A 22,415-nucleotide genomic window follows, 5' to 3' on the forward strand; every position below is an offset into this window, starting at 1 on the left:
TGATTTCTTATATGAAGCAAATTTAGTTTACAGTGCAACACAAAACAGATCAAATATGCTTTTGAAATTCCCCAGAATTCCATTTGTGTTTTTAGCTCTGATGCATGCACTGATCGACTAAATCGCATCCAGTTCATTTAGGTCCTGTTCTCTGCTCGAGAAGGAATTGGCTTCCGGGTAACTATTTGATTCCAATATCTCCTCGGGAGCCTCACCGATACCATGTACTACCATCTTAGAGCCGGAAGTGGATGCGTGTTGCGAGACCATCTCCAAGCTGAATGCTTGGGGGCCATCGTCCTCATCATTGTTGGGATCAGCCAAGTGCTCAAGAGCAATTAACACATCGCTAATCAGCGGCCGTATGTTTGCTTCTTCTTGGAGGCACATTGCAGCAATAGCCAGAGCTTGAGAAAGGCCTTTTATGGGGTACTTTCCCTCAAGCATTGGGTCCGCCATGGCCACGAACTGTCGCTTGTCCTTGAACAGCGGCTCCGCCTGCGCAGAAATATCATCATCCCATGCGCTTAAGCTCGCAAGATAACAGTGCATGAAATGTGACCATCTTAATTTGGCATACCCAATGAACAAGGTGTTGCTCGCGTTTGGGCCGGTTGAGGTCGATGGCTCTCCTTCCGGTGATTAGCTCCAACAACACGACGCCGAAGCTGTACACATCCGACATCTTCGTTATCTGTCCTGTTATTGCATACTCCGGGGCGCAGTAGCCGTAGGTGCCCGTCACCCTGGTAGAGACATGGCTCTTGTCTCCAACCTTAGCAAGTCCGAAATCTGATAGCTTCGGGTTGTATTCCTCATCCAGAAGTATATTCGACGCTTTGAAATCTCGATATATCACCGGTGGGGTTGCAATCTCATGCAGGTACTCCAGGCCTTTGGCTGCACCAGCGGCGATCCTCATTCTTGTGTGCCAGTCCAAAGGCTTGGCATTTGGCTTTGTATCTGTAAGCCACACATAACGCGCAAGTAAACAGTTAGAAATGTCTTACTCACGAGTAGGAACGGATGGAATACCGAAGACATGCACCCAGTAAATGTTGCTGCAGTGAACCCAGTGGCATGTATTCGTACACCAGGATCCTGTGATTTCCATCGGCGCAGTATCCGAGCAACTTGACGAGCTTTGGATGGTGCAGGAGGCTCAGCATCAGCACCTCGACGAGAAACTCTCTGTTGCCCTGCAATCCTTTTCTGTCGAGCTGCTTAACTGCTACAACCTATGCAAGGGGATCGAAGACAGCGTTAGACTCGCTGGAAGCTGTGAAGCTAAAGCAATCTGCAGATGATGAGAGATGGCGTTACTTCGTTGGTGCCTTTGAGTTGTCCTTTGTACACTCTCCCGAATCCACCCTCACCAAGCAGGTTCTCGGAGCTGAAACTTCCGGTTGCTGCTGCGAGTTCACGGTACGTGAACACACGAGCTGCGATGTTGTCGCTGCCTATGCGCAAGATCTCCTCAGCTGCAAACCTGTGCCTGCCACTGTCTGCCAGGAGCAGAAAATTTTCATTTTCTCCGTTGAAAAATGAAAATATCTGTGAAGAATTCATCGAAGAAACATTGCAATTTAAGAAACATGCGCTTCTCGTCGGTGGATGGCTTCCTATTAGTTTCATCTCTGGAAACTATATGCTTCCTAGACCACATACGATGCAGGTTATTCAAAGTGCAAACTGTTCTTGGATGTAGTGAGTGTCTTTTAGTCTCTTTCCTTGGATAGATAGTTAACCGGTTGTCCTTGTGATGCAAATGTGGTGTTCCTTGATTTAGTAGCATCTTCAGAGTTCTCCTCAGAGTAACAAGTTTGTGGTTTTGCTTTTATTTTCTGATAGCATCCGTGGAGAACAATTCACCATTTACTTGTATCAGTAAACACAACTAAGACGTTCTGCATCCAATATTTGTCAAGAGAAGAGGAAAAATCCAGTCTAATAAAATAGGAGGATTGTAACGAAGATTTTGCAATTGCTGACATGCAAATCATGAAGAAGACGTACCAGATCTGAAGGACATGGTATGAACTAGGAATTCGAGAGTTTTTGCTTTGTTCTGCCCCTTCCTTCTCCACCAGAACTTCTTGGACCGTCTCTGTCTCGATGTCTTCCTCTGCTCTGTTGGTACCTTCCTCTTCTTCGTCGTCTCATCCTTTGATGATTTCTTCTTCCTTCTTTTAAGAAAGAATAACCTATTCCTCTTCTTCTTATTCTTCGTCTCATCCTTTGATGATTTATTCTTCTTTCTTTTAAGAAAGAATAACCTATTCCTCTTCTTCTTCTTCGTCTCATCCTTTGATGATTTCTTCTTCTTTCTTTTAAGAAAGAATAGCGTATTCCTCTTCTTCTTCTTCTTCTCTTCTTGTATTGCCATCGTTTTCTTTCTTCTAAACAACAACGAGTTCTTCTTCTTCTTCTTCTTTGCCTCGTCTCTCGGTGGCTTCTTCTTCCTTACTCTTTTCTGAGCATCGCATGCCTTCATCTTCTTTTCATTCCACGATCTGAAGCAACAGAGACAATCCATCATCCGTCCACCTTTCTTCTTTGTGAAACTTATCAACCCCATCGAGTATGAAGTCGTTCCCAACAATTCAACCCACTCAGCGTAAAGATGGAGATCGATGGAGGAAAGACTTGGCTTCCAGCACGTCTCCTACATCCTCATCCTCCTCCTCTCCCTTGGTTTCTTCCCTCTCCCCGAGGATGAGAACAAACAACGGCTGGAACGAGATGGCTGGACATAAGCGCGGAGCTAAATTTGGATCTCATCTGTTCCGTGCTTTGACCATCGAGCTGGCCTGAGACTTCTGGCTTGGCTGGGTCAGCTTGGCCATTGTGCCGGTGGCGAGCGAAACCCTCGCTTAACGGCATTTTGACTCACCAGATGCCACGTGTGTCCGATATGTGAGCCGTGGGGACACTTGCGTGGTTCGTGGGCCCTTACTAATGTCAGCATCATTTCATTAACTTTCTAAATATTAGATTTTTAGACCTCTTTATCGATTCTTAAACTTAAAAAATTTATATTAAAATTTCTATAATTATCAAAATAAAATATATAGCTCTATTTATCCTAACGCCATTAGTTTTACTAACAGAAGTACAAAAATAATGGATAAAAAAATAATTTTAATATTTCAATTGGTGATGACGGAGGATAAAATCGCTAGAGGTCACGGGTGATTGTTGTGGATTGGGAGAGTGACAGTAAGAGGTGAAGATTGCTCTATATCTACGTTGATGTTAATGTAGTTACCGAGTGACCCTTTCGTCGCTCTATATCTGCGTCAACATCGACGTAGTTGTCGAGCAGTGAAAAGGGCCACTCGATGTCTATACGGACACCAATGCAGATACGAAGCAACGAAAGGGCCACTCAGCATCTACATGATCTTATATAAAATCAGCATGAGGATGTCAAGCAAATGAGTATAACAGTCTCAGGCACACTATCTAACTGAGTGCCTTCCATGCCTTTCCTCCTCCTCCTTGGGTGAAGCTTACACTCGTTGCTCCTCCGTTGTCTTCCATCCTCTTACACTATAATCACGAAAAGAAATGAAAGGCGATGCTAGGCACATCACCCAAGATTGAGGCTCTTGCTATGATGGCCATGGTGATGTTGTAAGAGGCTATGATAGGGATGAGGATGCTAAAGGTGAACTTGTTTAAGAACATGATTAGGATGACGCTAAGGTCAAAGGCAATAGCTTCTATTGCTTCAACGAGCAATGTCGATGACAAAAGGTGACGATGATCCAGAGGATAAGTCGAGAAGGAGGAGCGGATGACAAAGAGGAGAAAGAATGAGGTTTTTGCCCCCCCCCCCCCCCCCCCCCCCCCTCTCTCTCTAAGGAGGAGATCATGATGAATTTTAAAACTATCGCAAGAAAGAGATCATGTAGTTGTCTAATGATCCTTTGTTATCTGCATATGCGTCGACATCAATGTAGATGTCGAGTGACCCTTTTATCAATCAACAATTATGTCGATGCCGATATAGATGCAGTGCAGTGAAATGGTCGCTCGGTAACTACATCGAAGTTGACAAAAATGCAAAGCGACCCTCGCCTCTCATCGCTACTCTACTTATCCACAATAGTCATCTATAGCTCCTAGTGGCATCGACAACATTCATTATCATAAGTTAAAACATTAAAATTATTATTTTTATTATATTTTTATCGATAAAATTAATGGTGTTAGGATAAATAAAACTATATATTTCACTTTTAAGGATTTCAATATAATTATTCTAGAAATTAAGATGTTGAGGAGTTCTTACTAACATACGTAATTAGCCATCAATTTTACCTTTCTCTCATTTTTAAATGGAGAGATGATTTGGGCCCCGCTGCGTCTCAAGGTAAGTGAGGCACGTAGGGTTGCGGGTGGTTTGAAACAACGTACCGCTTTGCGTCGCAGAAAAAACCTCCCGAACCTTCTCCATGATCGCGCATGGCGGTCTACAGAACCCTAATACGATCCCTCCGGCGAAGACCCGGCACCGTATCCTACCCCTCTCCTCCCACTCGATAAGATCTCTTCCTCTTCCTCTAACCCTTCCCCTCTCGCCGTCACTCCGAACCCCTTCTTCTTCTTCGTGCTCCGGCTCACTGCCGCGCCGTTTCCTCTCTTCTTGCTGCCCTCCCGATGGGTCCGCTCCTCGGGGCCTCTCTTCGTCTGCTCGAACCCGTGGAGGCTCTCGCAGTCGGCGACTCCATTATATCTGCGTGGGAAAGTTATTTTCCCCAGGGATCTGCTCCAAGTTCAGAGCTTTCCCGTCGGTTTGGGGTTGAGGACCCTAGAAAAGGTCGGTAAGGGTTTAGAGGATGTCGTTGGGTGGAGGGAGAAGGGAAAGTGTGTGCAGAGCACGGCGCGGTTGGGGTTGGTGAAAAGTTCCTGAATTTACCCAATTTGGTTCCTATCAGCAGGATGGTGGCCGGTCCTCTGATTGGATGGTAAGTTGGTTCTCTCTTAATATTGATCTCTTAAATCTGGTAAATTCAGAGGGAAAAATAATAACGTTAATATTATGCATCTGGTAGATTCAGGGGGAAGAAGAATAACGTTTATATTACGCTATTATTTGACGAACTTGTGAAATATTGCGCCGAAAAATCTGCCCAGTTTCATTTTCTTTGTCTTTAGAACCTTGATGTGATTAGATTCAACAATGAACGTGCATTTCTTTCTTAAATAATAGAAGCACAATAGAGAACCTAGCCTCTGTTGTGTCTTACCCATTTGAGAATATCAACTGGATTCTGAAATGTATCTGAATCTGATTTAGTAAAAGAAGCCATGGAGACACATTGTAGAAGTATAATTCATGATCATATTCAATGTGTTTAACATTTTAATAAGTTTATATGGTCTCAAAAACCAAAACTTCCATAAACCTATACCAAACTATTGGGGAACCATTTGATTCATGGATATATCTAAACTAGATTCTGATGTTATCCTAGTGTCTGAAAAAGAGATACAGTGACATGTTTAAGAAATAGTGAGATGAGACCTCTCATGTGTGGCAATGCAACATATTAGAGGTTAAGTCTGTGTGATTGCAGAAATCAAAGAAGATCCGCTGCATGTATGGTCAAATAGTTGGATAAGTATTTTATTCGTTGGCACACATCTGACACTGGATACCCGTCATGAGTTCTGATGGATGCAAACGGTCAATTAACTATGATATCCATATTTTGAATGTGGTGGTAAGTCATTAGTTGCCACATGGAAACATGAATGATGGTCGCAATCGTATAGACCCTAATTAACTGGAAAATTAAGACATACTCAATATACTGAAAAGTAGGAGGTAACTGTAAAACATTCTTATGGTTGCAATTTCATGGTTGTTTCCTTTGCAAAACTATCTTCTCTAATTCATTTTAAAATCCTGCTGCTTTAGCTGAGGGATGCATGTGTATGTGGTTAAATAGTTGGGGTTGGTTTGATTGGGTGAATTTGTTGTGATAATTTATATGATTTCACTTAAGCTCTAGGGAAAGTACTGATGTTCCTTTCCTGCCCTTTCATTGAGAAAAACTTTGTTGCTTGGAGAAATAACCTTGTATCTATTTCAACATATGTTACATTGATTTTATACGAAAAATTGATTTATATGGGATTCAAATTGATGAAAAGAAAATTCATCTTACAAAATTTGTTGCATGAGTCTAATTATCTGATAGGATGATTGTACGTGAGTGGTATCTTCCAGCTTTTGGCGCATTGATTGTTTCTGGAGCAACTGACTGGGTGAGCAGTCAAAATTTTTTGAGTAATACCAACTGATTGTCCTTTCTGTTTCCAGTTTATTAACTCTCAGTATCTATCCTTATTTTTGTTGTAGCTGGATGGTTTCCTTGCAAGAAAGATGGGTATTAATTCAGTACCTGGATCCACTTGCTGACAAGTTTGATTTTTTTTTAATGGAACTTGCGACTTAATTTGATTCCCCCTTTCTTAGTCATTAATGCTGTGTGGGTTGTGTACCCTTAATGTGTTATCTATATTCTGATTTTGTGAGTGCAGGTTCTTATAAGTTGTGTTGCTTTAGCTATGGTTGGAAAAGATCTCTTAGATCATGAGTCATTTGTAATAGCTTGATTGTGCACTGCGTTAACTTTCATGAGAAAATTAATATATATATTTTTTCATTTTTTTCATTGCTTATCCAGTGAAATCATTTTGACCAATTGGTATAAAAAGGTATCTCTCCTGATCTGGCAACTATGTTCACTTAAAACTAATAGTCCATGTTCTCAATCAAAAAGCAGGTTTAGTTTGCAGATGGAATGATATTCCTTGAAGAACATGTTTCTCATTTTAACTTTCTTCAATTTCTTTTATTTTAATTGATTGAACCAGTGTACATGCTTTTAAAAACTAAATCTTGGTGAGCCGTATCATGAGTTTTAGATTGAATGATTAAATAGTTCTTTAGGAGGTAATTTTAGATTAAGATGCTAGTTTTAATTTCTGAGCAACTGTAGTTTTAACAACTAACATGGCAACCACCTAACTTTCTTTGTGGCTTTTGAAGCTATGGTGGTGGCCTTGGTGGTTCTAAGAGATGTGTCTCTTATCAGCGGTGCGGTTTATTAAAGAGCTTCTAGCTTGGGGTGGGAGGTAAAGTTGACACGGCTTATAATAAGACTTCCTGTTTCTAGTCCAGTCTGAGGAACCTACTAATTATTTCTTCTCTTGTTCTGTTTTTAGTGGAAGAGTTGGTCGAGTTTGCAAACCTTGATGCAACTCAGAGAGAGAAGGTAGAGCCTCTCTTTATAAGGTATGACATTCTTTTCTTGATGCTTAACTTCTCAGTAGACCTTTTTGTGATATCATAACACATCTATCTATACTTAAAGCTATCTCAACAACCTTTTAAGAGTTGATGATGCAGGTGAACACAGTTTTCCAGTTGCTTCTAGCTGCTGCTGCTCTTCTGCAACCTGAATCGGGCAGTGAAGAAACTCAGGTGTACATAACTTGAGGTAAATCGCACAATGTGTTTTCCGTGCTCTAGCTTGTGAACTCCATGAAGTCCATATGCAATGTGAGTGGATATGCAGGTCTAGTTATCTGATCCAATATCTGCTGCTCTTCTCTATTAGCTATGCTGGCCCTCTTCTATTATCAATGCAGCTGGTTGGTGGCTTCAACTATCTGCAGTTGCTTATGGAGCCCAACATCTTTGCGGATGATAAGCTTTCTCTGCCCTAGAAGAACTGTGGTGGTCGAGATCAACCAGCAACGGGAAGTGATTTTAGGTTTTTTTTCATGTGCTTTTCTAAAGCAATAGGTTGTTGTGATCAATAAATTGCATTTTAGGGAAAAGGCCTTTTTGTTTCTTGTTCTTGAGACACAAGGAAAGAAGAGGAAGATAATAGCAACAGACAGGTTTAGATCAACAGCTTGGTAATTTGGGGAACATGCAATAGAAGTTGATAGGAGAAACGCCGAATATGGCCCATTTGATGGTCCCAGAAAACCTTTCTGAGTCCATCGAACTCCGGCATTTTCTCGGCATGCTCAATCAAGAATTGCACCAGAGAACCAATGATGAGCGTACATTGTGTCAACAGAAGGAGCACCGTCCATGTATGCTTTGTGTATATTCATTTAGAAGATGATAGCAGAGATAGCATTCGTTGTCGTTTTAATCCTCGTATGTCTTGGTGTATCAATGTCGCTTTAGATTTGGTTGGATATTGGAAGAAATGCTTAATGTTGGATTTTGTCTTTGGTGGGGAATTTAAATGTTTATTTTTAAGCTTTGCAAGGACAGATATAATTAGAGAGGTCTTGAGACAAACAAGGAAAAATAATCTATGAAAGAACGAGAAAGGCCGGCATGGTGGAGGAGGATGTACAGGAGAGGGCTAAATGACAAAGGCAAAAATAAAGGTCCATACTGTTGATAGCCTTAGAGGAAGGGAAACCATGCGAGAAGGACCGGCAGGGCCAAGGAGGAAAGCACGAGATGGGAGACACGGGGGGCAGGCTGAAAAGAGAAGGCCGCGGCGGAGTCACTGAGGTGCTGGAATTGGAGGGAGTCGACGGCGAGGGGCATGTTCTCCTGGTCAGGGCTGCACTTGTAACCGCCACCGCCACCGCCGCCGGCCTGCGGCGGGTGGGCGCTGTAGAGCACGGCGCGCAGAACGGCTGACACCGTGGGGATGTACGCCGTCTTGTTCCTCGCCAGCAACCACGTGAGCCCCATCAGCTGGCAGTCCCGCCCGAACATCCGCTTTGCCCGATCGCCGCCGCCTTCGTATTCCCCCACACCACCGCCATGCCCCTTCACCTGCACATCCATGGTGATTGATCATTATGGCTGCTGCTGCTGCTGCGACTACCGTGAGGTCAAGCGGTTTCTCTACAGTGAAAACAAGTGTTGTCCGACGGGGAGGCACGTAAAGAACTGCGACGAGTCGCTTGTTGCACGTTCATTTATTAAGCTGTGCAGGGAAATGTGTCCTGTTCTGCTGCTTCACCGCTTCTATTTGTAGAACTTGGAAAAGACGGAGAAGCGAGAAGAAACAATCTTTCACACAGACAGAGTACGTAAAGAAGGGGTTCGAGGAAGCGGACCTTCTCGAGGGAGTGGAGGCAGCGGGTGCAGCCGGCGTAAGATGCGTTCCGGCAGTCGCCCTCGAGTTGACGTACGGCCAAAGTGGGCGTGGCGCTCCGGGCTGCGCCGCCGCTGACGTTGAAGGCGGCCGGGCAGCGGAGCGACCCGATCTGATGGAGGCGGATGCCGCAGAAGCAGAGCACGGTGTCGCATGTGGCGTTGGGCCGCGGCAGGCGGATGTCGCGCCGTTCAAGCGCGTTCTGCAGCGAGTCCACGCACTTCTGGTTGTCGTCAGGCATCATCGGCCCATCCATGCCGTCAAGCCCGTCGTCAGTCGCGGGCGGCGGCTGGAGCTCCAGTGCGGAGCGAGCGTGAGCAGCGAAGAGCCAGGCGGCGAGCACCGGGCAGCAGCGGCTCCTGTCGAGACCCCCGCGGATGCAGGCGTCGCCGACCCCACCGAAGAGCTCATCGGATAGGTCGAGGCGACACTCGCTCTGGTTGTTAGATCGGGCAACCGGGAAGGCCGGCACCGTCGTTGAGGCGAAGCCGCTAGCGTTGAGGGAACGCTGCTCGTCGTAGAGGATTTGCGGCTTGATTCCGGCTGCTAAGGCAGCCGTGAGCGCGGTGGCCGAGACAACGAGGAGAGTAAGGTGCAATGAGGCAGCGGGTGATCTCATTCTTCTTCTTCTTCTTCTTTCTTCCGACCTCTGCTTCTTCTACGGCAACAGAGTGGTCGGAGGAGGATAAGAAGATTCGGAGAGTAATATTCCTATGGCGAAAGCTAGCTTGAAAAAGGAGGTGGAGTGGCGCTGGGAAAGGAGAGCATCATGAGTTGTTGGGATCTGGAGTGGAGGAATGAACCAGGAGAAGGTAATTAGGAGACGAAGAAAAGGTGCCTCCCTTTCCTCTGTGGATCGGCTTGAACGACAGAAGACTCGAGCCTGAGCGAGCAAGCACGTTCGTGTGGGTGCGTGTGTTGGAGGCTTCAAGCTTACAGAGAGAGAGAGAGAGAGAGGGCGATGTTACTCTGTTGTCTTGTTTCTTCCTCCTCCGTCAGCTTCTTGCACAAGAGTTATGCAGGGCACAGCTGATGTAGCTCATCAGACGCTGCCACCTATCCTTCAAATCCGAATTCCCAGAACGAAGAGGGAACAACCAGGCTCCTGTTGGGAGAACGGACCCGGGTGTTCTCGTTCCTCTCATCCCCTTGACATTACAAGCTCAGAGTTCCACTGTGCCTGTGGACCCCTAGTTTCTCTGTACTTGGTACTGTGGCTTTCTAGTTTCTCTGTACCTTTCGTGTTTCTACGTTCATTATATGGTCATTAATTAGGAAAATAATATTAGCTTCTCTAGAAGGTCTGCTGTCTTCGTTAAATGAAGCTGTCGAGATGGTATTTATTACATTGCATGTCATGACACATCAGGTTACTTAGCATCAAAACCAGGCGAGAAATCAAATAGAGGACACTTCGGTGGGGCGAGGAGGTCTGCAGTGTCTTGTCCATATGCATCTCCTTTGCCGTGTGAAGAGGAGAAGACGACGGCAAGCAGGACATTGGGCGGGCTCCCGCTGTGCCATCCCATCACGTCCACGTGGACGATGCCGAAGACTGGGTCAGTCACCGACTGCTGGTTCACGTGTATCGATTGGGTTTTGGAAGCTTATATATAGATATATAAACACGGTGAATGGTCTCTCTCTCTCTCTCGTTCTCTCTAAAACCGAAACAAAATGATTCCGTGCTGTTTCTGCTGCTGGTGTTGTCGTCCTCGTCGACGACGACGGTGATCCCAGACGAAGGACGGCATCACAAACCTTTGAGAACCGGCTTTAGCGGAGGAGGAGGACGAGGAGCATCTTGCGACGGTGAACTGGGTTAAGAATGGAGCAACGAGGCCAACCTCCTCTGCACGAATCTTTCGCTGTCATTCTGAGGTCAAACGAGTCGTTCAAAGAGCTCCTTTTATTCGATCAGAAATCACCTGTGATTCTTTGCCACAACTGAAGTCAAGAATCATGTTCATTCTATTTCCCGATTCACCGAGATCATGAAAAGGGTTGTAATATCAGCCAGCCAGCCATGACCGGTTCACATGCACCATTGTCTCCACCAAGTTATCATGGCACGAGGAGGCCCCCTTAGAAAGAGGTAGCAGGGCATCAGGATTTGGAGCTACACCATCAACTCCTGCCAAGATCAATCAAACCAAAACTGCTCACCTAAATGACAACGATGATGATGGATGGATGGATGGTAGAAGACAAGAGCCCGAGTAGAGCATGACAGCAAAGCAGAAGAAAGAGTCCACAGACAAGCCAAGGGGTCTTCGCTTGAAGAAATGACCCCCTAACAGGGAAGATGTCTCTGCCCTCAGTAGTATAATAATAGACCTCCCCTCCCCTGCACATAAGTTATATTACCTTGGCTTGGAGACCCCATGGCTAGCTGGTGACTGCACTTTTCATATTCATTTGTTTTGATCGGCTGCTCTTTATTCCCCCGTCCGTCATGAGGACAAGAGATTGGAATCAGCAGCTGGGGACTCCTCAGAAACAAGCCACGATTACAGGACAAATGGGTACAGTGACAAACCACCAGAATCTGTAGCTATATTTGTCTTCAGCAACCCCAATATATGCAGTACAATCATGCCCACCCAAAAGCTCCCATCAACATGCTAAAAGCCATCTTAAATTCCATGAGAATTTAGCTGTACAGTGTTCACCGCTCTCTTTCCCATGTGCATCTCTCTCTCTCTCTCTCTCTCTCTCTGTGAGTGGTTTGCATTTTTATGTTCGAGCTACTGAGTGACCAGAAAGTGAAGAAGGCAAGTTGGGTTGGGGTGGGTGAGTCTATCAGAAACGTTGAACTTGACCAAAGAAAGAACTCAGTGGAAGCTAGTTAACGAAAGGACTCGTTGGAAGCTAGTTAACGAAAGCTCATTGATGCCAAGAAGATGATGTTGCGGCAAGAATGCTCAAGGATGGGAATGGCGAAGGTCCACTTCTTCTCCAGTTCTCTTCACAACTGGCAGAGCGGGTAGGTGCTGCTGCCACAGCGCTAAGCAATCTTTCATCTCGAAGTTTAGATTGCAAGACGATGATGGCGAGGAGAGATTGTATAACCGGCTCATTTGGTGCGTCACCTGAGTGCTGTTGCAGCTTGATCTTGGTAGATCAAGATCATGAATGCAGAAAGCAACGATGATTAGGCAAATCGATGACACCATGCACACACAATGAGGCGGCAATCATATCAGCAGTAAAAGGTGATCCCCAAGCAGATGTATCAGCTGCTTCATATCTGAAAAAGACATTACTAGTAACAGGTAAAAGGACCGAGGTGCATAGCAGAAGAAACAGTTCATGCTCGACAGATCTCCGTCCGGAATGAATGATTGGCCAACATGACACCACAAAAAGAAATCAACTCGCAGTCGATACCAGTCACTAAGATACCACATCAAGTGCTTCTGATCCTTCACGAATATATAATATTCCGAGAACCGTCAGTAAGAAGATGATAAGGTGTCCGCATCCATTATCCAAATGCCGTGTAGAATTGCTGAGGTGTCCCATAACGAAAGAACTCATCCGTGGAGGAAAAGAAAACTCCAAATGAAATAAAGATCGCTAACGAAAGGAATATATCATAAACTAGATGTAAGATTTAATATATTATTGATGAAACCAATTGATATGTGTTTATATTTTAATCTACGTTTTGAATGATGCAGGATGTTTCGATCAGGATGAGACAATTAAAGTTGAAAAAATTATGTTATGCCAGGGGAAAACATGTCAGAAGATTGGACGTCGGGCCGCAGGAACGATCGACGTATCGACAGAAGGCTTCGGGCCGTGGATTCGGGCATCGGACCAAGAAAAGCGGATATTGCGCCATGGATATCGGAGTTGCGGAGTCAACTGGTCGATTAGGCAATAGGCCGTAAGAGAGGACGATGCACCAAAGAATTGGACAAAGCGTCGAGGGACCAATGACATACCAGACAACTTGATTAAGGCTTAGTATTAATTGTCTAGATTGAAGTGTGTTTTATATATGCAAGATTAACTAGGATAGCAAGGCATGAAGCAAAATGAAGTTCCGGAGTCAAGAACGCGAGTACCTTGGGAGTTTAAGAGTTCATCGGAAGTCCAGACGTTCGTTGGAAGTTCTGTCGGAACCAGCCGAGAAGTCTCGGAGCTTGCCAGAGAAGCTTGTCGGAACTTGCTAAGAAGATTGTCGTGAAGTCCAGGGGCTTGCCGAGAGTCCGTCGGAACATTACCGAGAGATCGTCGGAAGTTCGCTAAAAGATCGTCGGAAGCTCGTCGGAAGAATAAGTTTAGATTATGTCTTAGATTTCGTAGTTAGCATGTAATTGGGATTGGATTTGGGTCAACCCAATTAGGGGCTAGCTAAGCCCATGTAAGAATTGTGTTAGGCCCAATGAAAGGCCCAAACAATGCCCCAAGAAGTCTCATCATCGTGGCGCAATCTTCGAGACTGTGTCAAGCGGTGGTATCGTCGGTCTGGGCGATGGTACTGCCCAGCGCAGGCGGTGGTACCACCGGACCCAGGAAACCCGGGATGAGAAGTTTTTAAGCTCCAAGTTGGAATCAACTTGAAGCCTATAAATACCCCTCTCATCCCTGGTTAAGCATACAAGTATTGAGAGTAAAAAAAGTATAGAAACGCTGCTACAATTTTGTGTAAGCTCCTCTCAAAGTTTTAAGTGTTAGAATAGTTTGAGAGATGAGTGAGTGGGGGTGTAAGGGTTATTTCCTAAACCCAGTAAAAGGAGAATTGAGTTGTAAAAGGTGGTTGGTCTTCGCCTATTGAAGGAAGACTGATAGTGGATGCTGGTGGCCTCAACAGAAGAGAAATCGACAAAGTGGATGTAGATCACGTTGACCGAACCACTCTAAAAATCTTGTTTACATTTTACTTTGAGCAATTTATCTTTACTGTAAACCTTTTTAATAGCTTACTGCCTTTAATACATTTACGAACACGTGTTTCAAGTTAAGCATTTTCGAGTTCAGGTTTTATCGTACGAAAGATTTTTCAAAACCGATATTTTTATCCGCTGCACTAATTCACCCCCCTCTTAGTGCCAACCCTTGATCCTAACAATTATAAGATATATTATTCTCATTCAAGCATGAAAAAAAAAATTCTCAGCTTCTTTAGATCTATTAAAGATAAACCTTTAGGAGCATGAAGATGTCTTGCATCTCTATCATCAAAATATTGGGAAACCTAATTTTCTAAGATTTCTCGTACTTTAATTCTTAGGTAAATCTAAATCTTAATTCACTAAGAAATTTAGATTTTATTATAACCTCTCCCAAGTCGTTAGAATATCTAAAGTACTAACCATAATAATATATACATTGATATGTATTTTTTCATTTTATCTTATATAAGAAATTGAATCATTGGTTTGAAAAATCTATCATAACTACACAAACTGAACGCAACATGTATAATTGGAACCAAATCAATGATATTACTTGATTCTAAAGAGAGACCTTCATCTCATCATTTTATCACCAGTATGATTTTTTTCCTTCGCATTCTAGAAATCACAAATATTATCTTTAATTTTTGGCACCACGAACGAAGTTGTTACAAGTACCTATCATCCCCTACACGTATAATCTATTTTTAGCCCTTTGAAGTTTTTACTGTACTTTCTTTCAAACGATACAACTCTTTGTGATATATAAATTAAAAAAAAACTCTTTATGATATAATAAAATTATTATTATTTTCATCAAAAATAGATTTAGGATGAACAATAAACCTATTCTTTATCTAAAGAAGAAAGGTAAACTTAATATTCTTTTGGTTTACCTTTATATTGATGCTATTATATATATGAGTTCATATAACTAGTTTTTTTATGACAGAATTTTAAAAATATGTTAGATCTAGTTTTTTTATGACAGAATTTTTTTATTTTGTTAGGTTGGAGGTGAAGGATCAGATAAAATTTTTATTTTGTAAAGAAAGTATATGGATATATTCAAAAAGTCTAACATGATTAATTGTAAAACTATAGCAACACATGATAAAGCGTATTTTGGGCCCAAGACACGTCATAGCCGATGCCACACGTCAAGTTAGAATCCGTATTGAAACATTGCTCAACATGTCCCGTCCCGAGAGCTCGGGGCGGTGCCGTCTGTCGTCGTTCCGTAGTCTCGAGACGGTAGCCCGTCAGAAGTGTCGTCCCATCCCTCGAGGGTCAGCGGCCACACCGAACCCGCGTGCAATCGACCCTCGTGCAATAGTATAAAAGCCCCTGGCCGGATGCCGGCCAAGGAGAGACAAAAAATAAACAATCAAACCCACAACTGACTTGCTCGTCGGAGAGGCCAAAGTCGGGAAACACTCGACAAATGTCACTTTTGCATGAAAACGACCACCCATGAGCCGCGAGCGTCTCAACCCGATGATCGCCATCCGGCACGCAAGGGAGAGCTGCCAACCGGCCCGGAGATCGACAAACGTCGATAATCACCCCTTCCCGAGGGCACGACCACCTCGTCATCCAGCTCAGTCGACAGAAGGCTCCCGACATCGACCCGTGGACTAAGCCGTGCTGACGAGTCAGCCACAGTATATTTGTTCACCAACAACACCCATGAATGTAAATGAGAAATTGAAACTTAAAAATGGTATATAATAAATGCAAGATCTATCTGTTGCAACTATTAAAAGAATTATACGGGAACTACCATTTATGATATTTGATATTTTTATAAGTTTAAATATAAATTATTTGATTTTAGTAATATTAATTGGATAAACGCTTTGAATGATAGAAAAAATACATTTTTAACCTCGAATTAAGAGCTGGTCAAATAAACTAACTACAACTGGCATTCAAGTAGCATTCTAAGTAGCTGCAGCAGCGTTGACAGGGTGTCAGATCACACCATGTACATCGAAGCTTCAAATGCGCCACCATGCACTTCTCCGGTAGCTTTGCCATCGGTTCATCCTCCAAGTTTGACGCTCGTTGGCGGTTGCATGGAGATAACTCTGTAAGATCTGTCAACGCATGCAACTCCGAGACGCCACTTCCGAGAGCATCGTCAACTTCAGCGAACCCATCCACATAGCATTCGAGTCAAGGAGGCACATCCTTCCGATGGCCAGCTTTTCACATTACTGAAATCCTCAGGCAACTCACCGAGCCAATGGCAACCTTCGATGTCCAACTGCAAATTTACAAGGCGAATGACCGATGCGGGTACCATCCGAAGCTTTGTGCGACGAGCTAGTATTAGAATCCATGATTTGTCAAGCTTGTGATGCAGTCCACAAGTAGCTACACAAATTACAGGTGACAGTCACTCTGCTACGAGAGAATGTGCTTCGTCATGGCAAGCGACGGCAGCAGATCCATCCAACAGTATGCGCTTCCTTCGCTCCCCATCTCTACTTTTTCTCTCCGTTTCTTCTCCTGTAAGTGTGTGTGTGTGTTGTGGTTGCAGACTACCCCCATATTGACAGCTCAAGCTTGCAAGCTTGTTCGTCGATCACGGTTTCTCTCGGGAGGCTGTTGCGTGGCAGTGCGCTCTTGGAATCTGCCCTCGCCACCGATTCACACGACCAAGTGCGTGCGTGCCCACCGTCCCAAGGAAGCTCACTTGATCACGCTCCATGCCTTCCATCCATACATACCTTTCTTGCAATCCTCATCTACGTCCAGCTGCGGACGCGAATACTGCTTTCTTTCTCTCCTCTTGGAAAAAAGCTGCCAAGTTTGCTGTGGGTGCGGGAAACAATATATGTTTTCCTGTGATTGGCTCTTCACTGTTATGATGGGTCATGTTTAGCGTCCACGGATACATTCTTCCCTGATTAGACTTCTGATCTTATAGATTCTCAACTCGACAAGCTTCTGAAATTTCATAGCGCCCATCAATTCTTTACTTCATTCACTACTCCCAGTGAGTGGAAACTGGTGCAAATTCTCTTGAAGCAAGTTTCTTGCTCATAAATTGCCTCTGAAACACTCTTTTAGGTACCTAAACATCAAATAAAAAACTGTTTAGTCTCTTATTTCCATGTCAATGAGGGCTTAAGCTCAAACTAATAGTTGGTGCTAATAATTGAAGAATGCTCAGATTAGAATCAAAGACACTGCACCATGTGAGAACCAAAAACATGGAATACCAAGGGGCATCCAATATCTCTGAGAAAAAATATCATTCCTTTCATCAATAATTCCAAATTAAGAGGTTACGGAAAATGTATTTTATGCATGTCGAATGACACGGAAATTGGATGAGATCATCTCCAGTAGCTGGTTGTGTAATCTTCCATTTGTCACAAGCACACCACCTGACGGGTATATGATTCTCCGGCCTGCTTCATCAGCTGCAAGGTCTAGCTCAGTTCCAATCCAATCCGTGACCTAGTAAAGATGCATTTAGTTTCTCATCAATAGAACCTTCGATGCAATGAGGAGAAAGAAATATACAAATTCGAATTAGCAGAGGCAAAACAGCACAAATCTCGGAGTAATTATAGCCTGTAAAATCGATTTCAAAGAATGTGACCATTTGGATTCGTGAAGCACTTAAGAATCAAATTTGGAACTCCCAGCTCTCCAAGAGGGAAAATTGCGTAATGTCCTAACTTAGTAGCAATGATCACGATAGAAGTGCACAAAACAAAACGAGGACACAGAAGCATACTTTTCCTCCTGCTTCCTGTATGCAGATAACTCCTACAGCATGATCCCAAACCTAAAAATCAAGGCAATATATAATCAGTAATACAAGCTAATATACTTTAAAACAACTTTTTGCTGACCAGAAACTGATTTGTAGTTACCTTAATACTGGTTTGAGCCCTGGCTCGCAGAATGAAAACAGAAGCTCTTCCAGATGCCACCATAAGGTACTTGCACAAGCTACAGAAACCAAGAACATGGGAATAATAGTTATTTCAGCAAAATAAAATGAAGAGAAGCAGATCACAATAGATAGATGCTGGAGAAACCAAAAATAAAAAATAATAAAAGATACAGCAGTAGCTATTCTAGAATTTGATTAGAGTCAGCGACCGATGAACATTCTATAGCCAACATCATCTTCACCCAGGGAGATGTTTGAGACTCAGTATATATGCAACACAATTTTTTTTTAAGTCAAAATTGATGTCCAATAAATTGCTTGACAGCAATTTATTCATCAAAGCAAAGAAGCGAAAAAGATTAATAATAACAATAAATTTAACTTACGAGTACTCACAGCCAGTTTCATATTTCTGCCTGAAGTCATAAAGCATGAACTTAAGATTTGTGAAAATTAAGAAATGGAGGAAAAGATCGTAAAATAAATTGATTACACTCTTAACAACCAAGGAAAAAGACAGAAAATACATGTCAATTTTACTATTATCTGGAATCAGTTGACAAAAACATACATTCTTGTTGCTTCAGAAGTTCTTAGTTATGGTCTATTTCGATGGTGGGCTTCATGGTCTTAAAAAATCATTTCTCAAAGAATAATGCCGTTACATCATGTATACAAATTCTTCCGCATATCATAGCAGATCATATGTATCAAAAATTTGTCTTTGCTGATTATTTGACACCTGATGTCCATGTACCATTAATGCCACACACCTCAAGCTGAGTTGCTAAAGCCAATACAACAGGACAAAATCGTCACCTCAGCCTGTGGGCGAAGAATTAGTTTAGATAATGTTTAGATGTCCTTACACCATGTCTTTCAGTGCAACTGAAGCAAGAAAAAATTCTCCATGTGCTTTCATTGGACCACCAAATGTCATAGAATGTCCCATCAATTCACTCTTTTTCTTCAGTAATTGCTTATCATGTAAAGTTCTGTTTGAATATATGATACAAACACATAATAGAATATTATACTCCATTCTCACAAAACTGACCCAAAAACTTATGCAATTTTCAATGCTACAAAAACAACATGCTACCAAAAAGATACAACTTTGAGGGTTTGTCCATATGATTCACATCCTAATCTTGGTGAGCGTGTCCTGGATCATCCATATATATCATGCTGCAACCTCAGCACTATCACCATGCATATGTCTGTTCAAGGTTGTTGGACTCACTAATAAAGGATCACAAGTCTTAGAAGGCTGCCAGTTTTTGTGGACAATCATAGCACAATATGCAGCATTTACTTCAGATGCTTTCTCTAATGAACAAGGATCCAATAAGCTTTAAGTTATATAATGGTGACTTATCTGCTAACATAATTAATCCACAAAAAAATATCAAGCAGAGAATGTAAGAATGGTATCATGAGATAAAGAAGCGCAAAAACATACAAACCTGCCACAACAAGTTGGCAATAGAAGTATCGTTCCTCTATCTCTATCTTTGGTATCATCAACAGTTGAACTAAAAAATGCTGACAGGGGAATTAAATCCCAGGTTTGACTATCAGGGATACAAAAATGTGCCTCATGCACCATATAGCAGCTATCGACAAAGCATTGCTGCCAACCACCCTGCATGCTTAAAAATTTGTCCATGCCATCAAAAAATCTCCTTGTCCATGTTCCACAGCCTTCATGAGCAATCATGATTATCCCTGTTTCACAGTCACCAGTTTTCCTATCATGAATCCCAGATGAAAGAATGTCTACTTTCCAGTTCGGACAGCCCATCACACCTAGTACAATTTTTCCATCAACAACAAGAGCCAAGCCCACCTGAAAATTTTGAAATATTTTGATCCAGAAAGCAGACAAAAAATATCAATATACACTGTGAATGATTTTAATAAAATCAATCCAGAAGTGATGATGAACAGTTTGTAATAACTGATAAAGATGATTAACTGGTTTAGGAACTAAGCCCTTGTGACAGTATATAGTTTGCAATGGTGACAATTGTGAAACAAGAGCAAGAAACAAAATAATTGAATTGTCAGATACCAGTATTGAAGTGGAACTGTGGAACAAAGACAATCTACCACACACCCTACAATTCCACAGACACAATCAGAAAAATTTTAAAGATTCTGCAGCTGTTTCTCATTGTAGACTATTCAATTTAGATACAAGTGTTTACACTTCTCTTGATGCAGATCAAGCAAACACTGACATATTGCTGATAATATGGTATTGGTAATTCAGTGTAAAAAGTGCAAACAGAAGAGAATATATATATATATATATATATATATATAATCATTTAGTGGAGCTGCAGAAAGAAAATGAAGCAAAGCATACCACATATAGTGCATCATTGCCCTTCAAGAAACCCCGAGTACCATCAATGGGGTCAAGCACCTACAACAAAGGACACTGATTGGATACCATACAACAATCTCCAAGATGCATTTATTGGATGCAATCCCTTAAATTACCCAATAAGTAGCAGGCTGTGCATCAAAAGAGACTGCATCCTTCCCCCCTCTATCAATAGCCTCCAACACAACATCAGAAGTTAAAGGATCATCAGCACCAGTGGCTTTATCAGCAACTGCAGTCAACACCAAGTTCACAAGGGAGTTACCATCGTGGCCATGAACTCTCTGCAGATCTCCAGAATTTGATCTTAAGAAACCGGAGTCTTCTTCGGCCACCAATGGTATAGATGGAAAAAGTCTCTTCAGCTCTGCCATTACCATGACACAAATTGAAGAAAATTAGAATTCAAGCTCATGTTTTGTTTCAAAAACAATATTTGCTTCGACGAGATCACAAAGAAGTGGACGAATAGTTTAATGAACAACTTTAGGAGTTAATTACAATACAGATGATAGGATTACCCAAGCTGATCAGCGCTTGCACGCCAAAGTCCGCGATTGTTACAGGCGTCTGATCGTTCTTTTCAAGAATCCGGCCTTTATCGGACAGCAGCGACTTCTTCACCTGATGGATCAGAAAAAGAAGAGAACTTTAGAAGAAATGGGCCTTTTTGCGCCCCAAATAAAAAAAAGGAAGGGCGATATTCCTTCACATTCTTGAAGACTTACATGTAAATTGATGGGAAAATGAGAAGAAAAAGAAACGTACATCGACGCAGAGGCGGCAAGCTCTCTCCACAACATCGACGGCAGCTTCCAGCTCTCCGTAGAACTTGACCTTCTCCGGAAGGAAGGGAAGGCTCGACCTGGAACGGAGAAGAGCCGTCTTATGAAGTTTCGACCCGAAAAAGGGGTGAGAAGGTGGAATTTAGGAGAGACCTGACGGTGGCGAAGGTCTTGCAAGAAGAAGAAAAGGGCGGACGAGAGAAGGGGGCACGGAATCGAGGGAGGGGAAGCCGCGAGGGCGGTTGAAGGAGGAAGAACGTCATGGACCGAGAGGAGACGATTGCTCTGCCGGCTCAATGATCTCTATGCTTCCCTCGTTCTTCTCCCCCGTTTTGCTCTTCCGCCCTAGTCTTCGACTCGCGGATTTTGCTCTCCCGACTGGCTTCATCCGAGTCGAATCGGAGCCAGTGAAAAGTTCGACCTTTCTTGCGGTCCGGACGGACCCACATATCCAACCCACCAAATCGAATATAATCCGACCAAAAATGAAGCGCTCTTCGGATTCGCTGCCGAATTGCGTTCATCCAATATCGATTCATGTAAAATGGATCCTCATTGGATCCGCTATCGACGGTCTGAGCCGTATTCCTACTCTTATTTTCTAAATTATATTTGGTATATATTTTAAGTTAAAAATAGAATTAACATACATTTGAAATTATATTTGATAGATATTTTGAGTTAAAAATAAAATTAATATACATCAAATTTGATACTAATAGGAACAATTTTGTCTCGTGCCAACTCATCTATCACAAAGGCCGATACCTAAGTGGCGCTCCAAGTCATAAACCCCAAAATAACGTCATAGTACATTTCGATATACTCCGCATCAATGATCGGTAATAATCGTCCTACCTTATCAAGAATAGTGAAAGATTAGGCGGTTCACCTAAGAAGACATAGAGATCATGTATAAAAAAGAACACATTAGCTTCCGCTTAAGAGAGAACTCTCTTCACACTAACTCGGTCATACAGCGTATGTTATTGTCTTCTTCCCTTCGTTTGACTTAAGCATCGAAGGAGTCATACCAAGTAACCTCTGATGCTAGCTTGTCATACAGGATTGTTTACGATCAAGAGATGACCCCACTACTAAGATACAATCACATAGTCACGAGACAACCCTCCGCTTGAGAACACTCGAAGAATTTAGCCCCTGGAAGAAATCTTGCAACCAAAAAAATCTCAAACCGTCTATTCGAATCGAGTCCTCACACCGATAGAATGGCTTCCAATCGGATTACCTATGTAA

At 42.8% G+C, this 22,415-nt stretch overlaps 3 protein-coding genes and 1 pseudogene across 5 annotated transcripts; 1 reads left to right on the forward strand and 3 right to left on the reverse strand.

Moving 5' to 3' along the window:
- Nucleotides 1-75: 75 nt before the first annotated feature.
- Nucleotides 76-2,721, reverse strand: LOC135645156 (probable serine/threonine-protein kinase PBL23). Its single transcript, XM_065163268.1, has 5 exons — nt 2,017-2,721; nt 1,324-1,505; nt 1,049-1,238; nt 581-963; nt 76-498 (listed from the first exon to the last, which is right to left on the reverse strand). The coding sequence occupies exons 1-5, from the start codon at nt 2,576-2,578 to the stop codon at nt 118-120; spliced, it is 1,698 nt and encodes a 565-aa protein (XP_065019340.1). The 5' UTR covers nt 2,579-2,721; the 3' UTR covers nt 76-117.
- A 1,774-nt stretch (nt 2,722-4,495) lies between these two features.
- On the forward strand, nt 4,496-8,277 carry LOC135645683 (CDP-diacylglycerol--glycerol-3-phosphate 3-phosphatidyltransferase 1, chloroplastic-like; annotated as a pseudogene).
- A 51-nt stretch (nt 8,278-8,328) lies between these two features.
- On the reverse strand, nt 8,329-10,259 carry LOC135645851 (uncharacterized GPI-anchored protein At4g28100-like). Its single transcript, XM_065164681.1, has 2 exons — nt 9,118-10,259; nt 8,329-8,830 (listed from the first exon to the last, which is right to left on the reverse strand). Exons 1-2 carry the CDS (start codon nt 9,772-9,774, stop codon nt 8,450-8,452), a joined length of 1,038 nt encoding a protein of 345 aa, XP_065020753.1. The 5' UTR covers nt 9,775-10,259; the 3' UTR covers nt 8,329-8,449.
- A 5,984-nt stretch (nt 10,260-16,243) lies between these two features.
- Nucleotides 16,244-21,725, reverse strand: LOC135645900 (putative 3'(2'),5'-bisphosphate nucleotidase, mitochondrial). Of its 3 annotated transcripts, none has more exons than XR_010498912.1 (10): nt 21,312-21,725; nt 21,142-21,238; nt 20,895-20,997; nt 20,490-20,740; nt 20,353-20,412; nt 19,448-19,830; nt 17,959-18,037; nt 17,820-17,870; nt 17,269-17,536; nt 16,244-17,147 (listed from the first exon to the last, which is right to left on the reverse strand). XR_010498912.1 is itself a non-coding variant. In XM_065164796.1 (10 exons), the coding sequence occupies exons 1-10, from the start codon at nt 21,419-21,421 to the stop codon at nt 17,140-17,142; spliced, it is 1,215 nt and encodes a 404-aa protein (XP_065020868.1). In that variant the 5' UTR covers nt 21,422-21,723; the 3' UTR covers nt 16,244-17,139. The 3 variants fall into 3 exon arrangements, 2 of the variants coding, with proteins under 2 accessions (XP_065020868.1, XP_065020867.1); XM_065164796.1 differs by having other exon boundaries at nt 17,464-17,536; nt 21,312-21,723; XM_065164795.1 differs by having other exon boundaries at nt 16,244-17,536.
- Nucleotides 21,726-22,415: the final 690 nt, after the last annotated feature.

The sequence above is a fragment of the Musa acuminata genome, chromosome BXJ3-8, assembly GCF_036884655.1.
Source record: "Musa acuminata AAA Group cultivar baxijiao chromosome BXJ3-8, Cavendish_Baxijiao_AAA, whole genome shotgun sequence".
Classification (NCBI taxonomy): domain Eukaryota; kingdom Viridiplantae; phylum Streptophyta; class Magnoliopsida; order Zingiberales; family Musaceae; genus Musa; species Musa acuminata.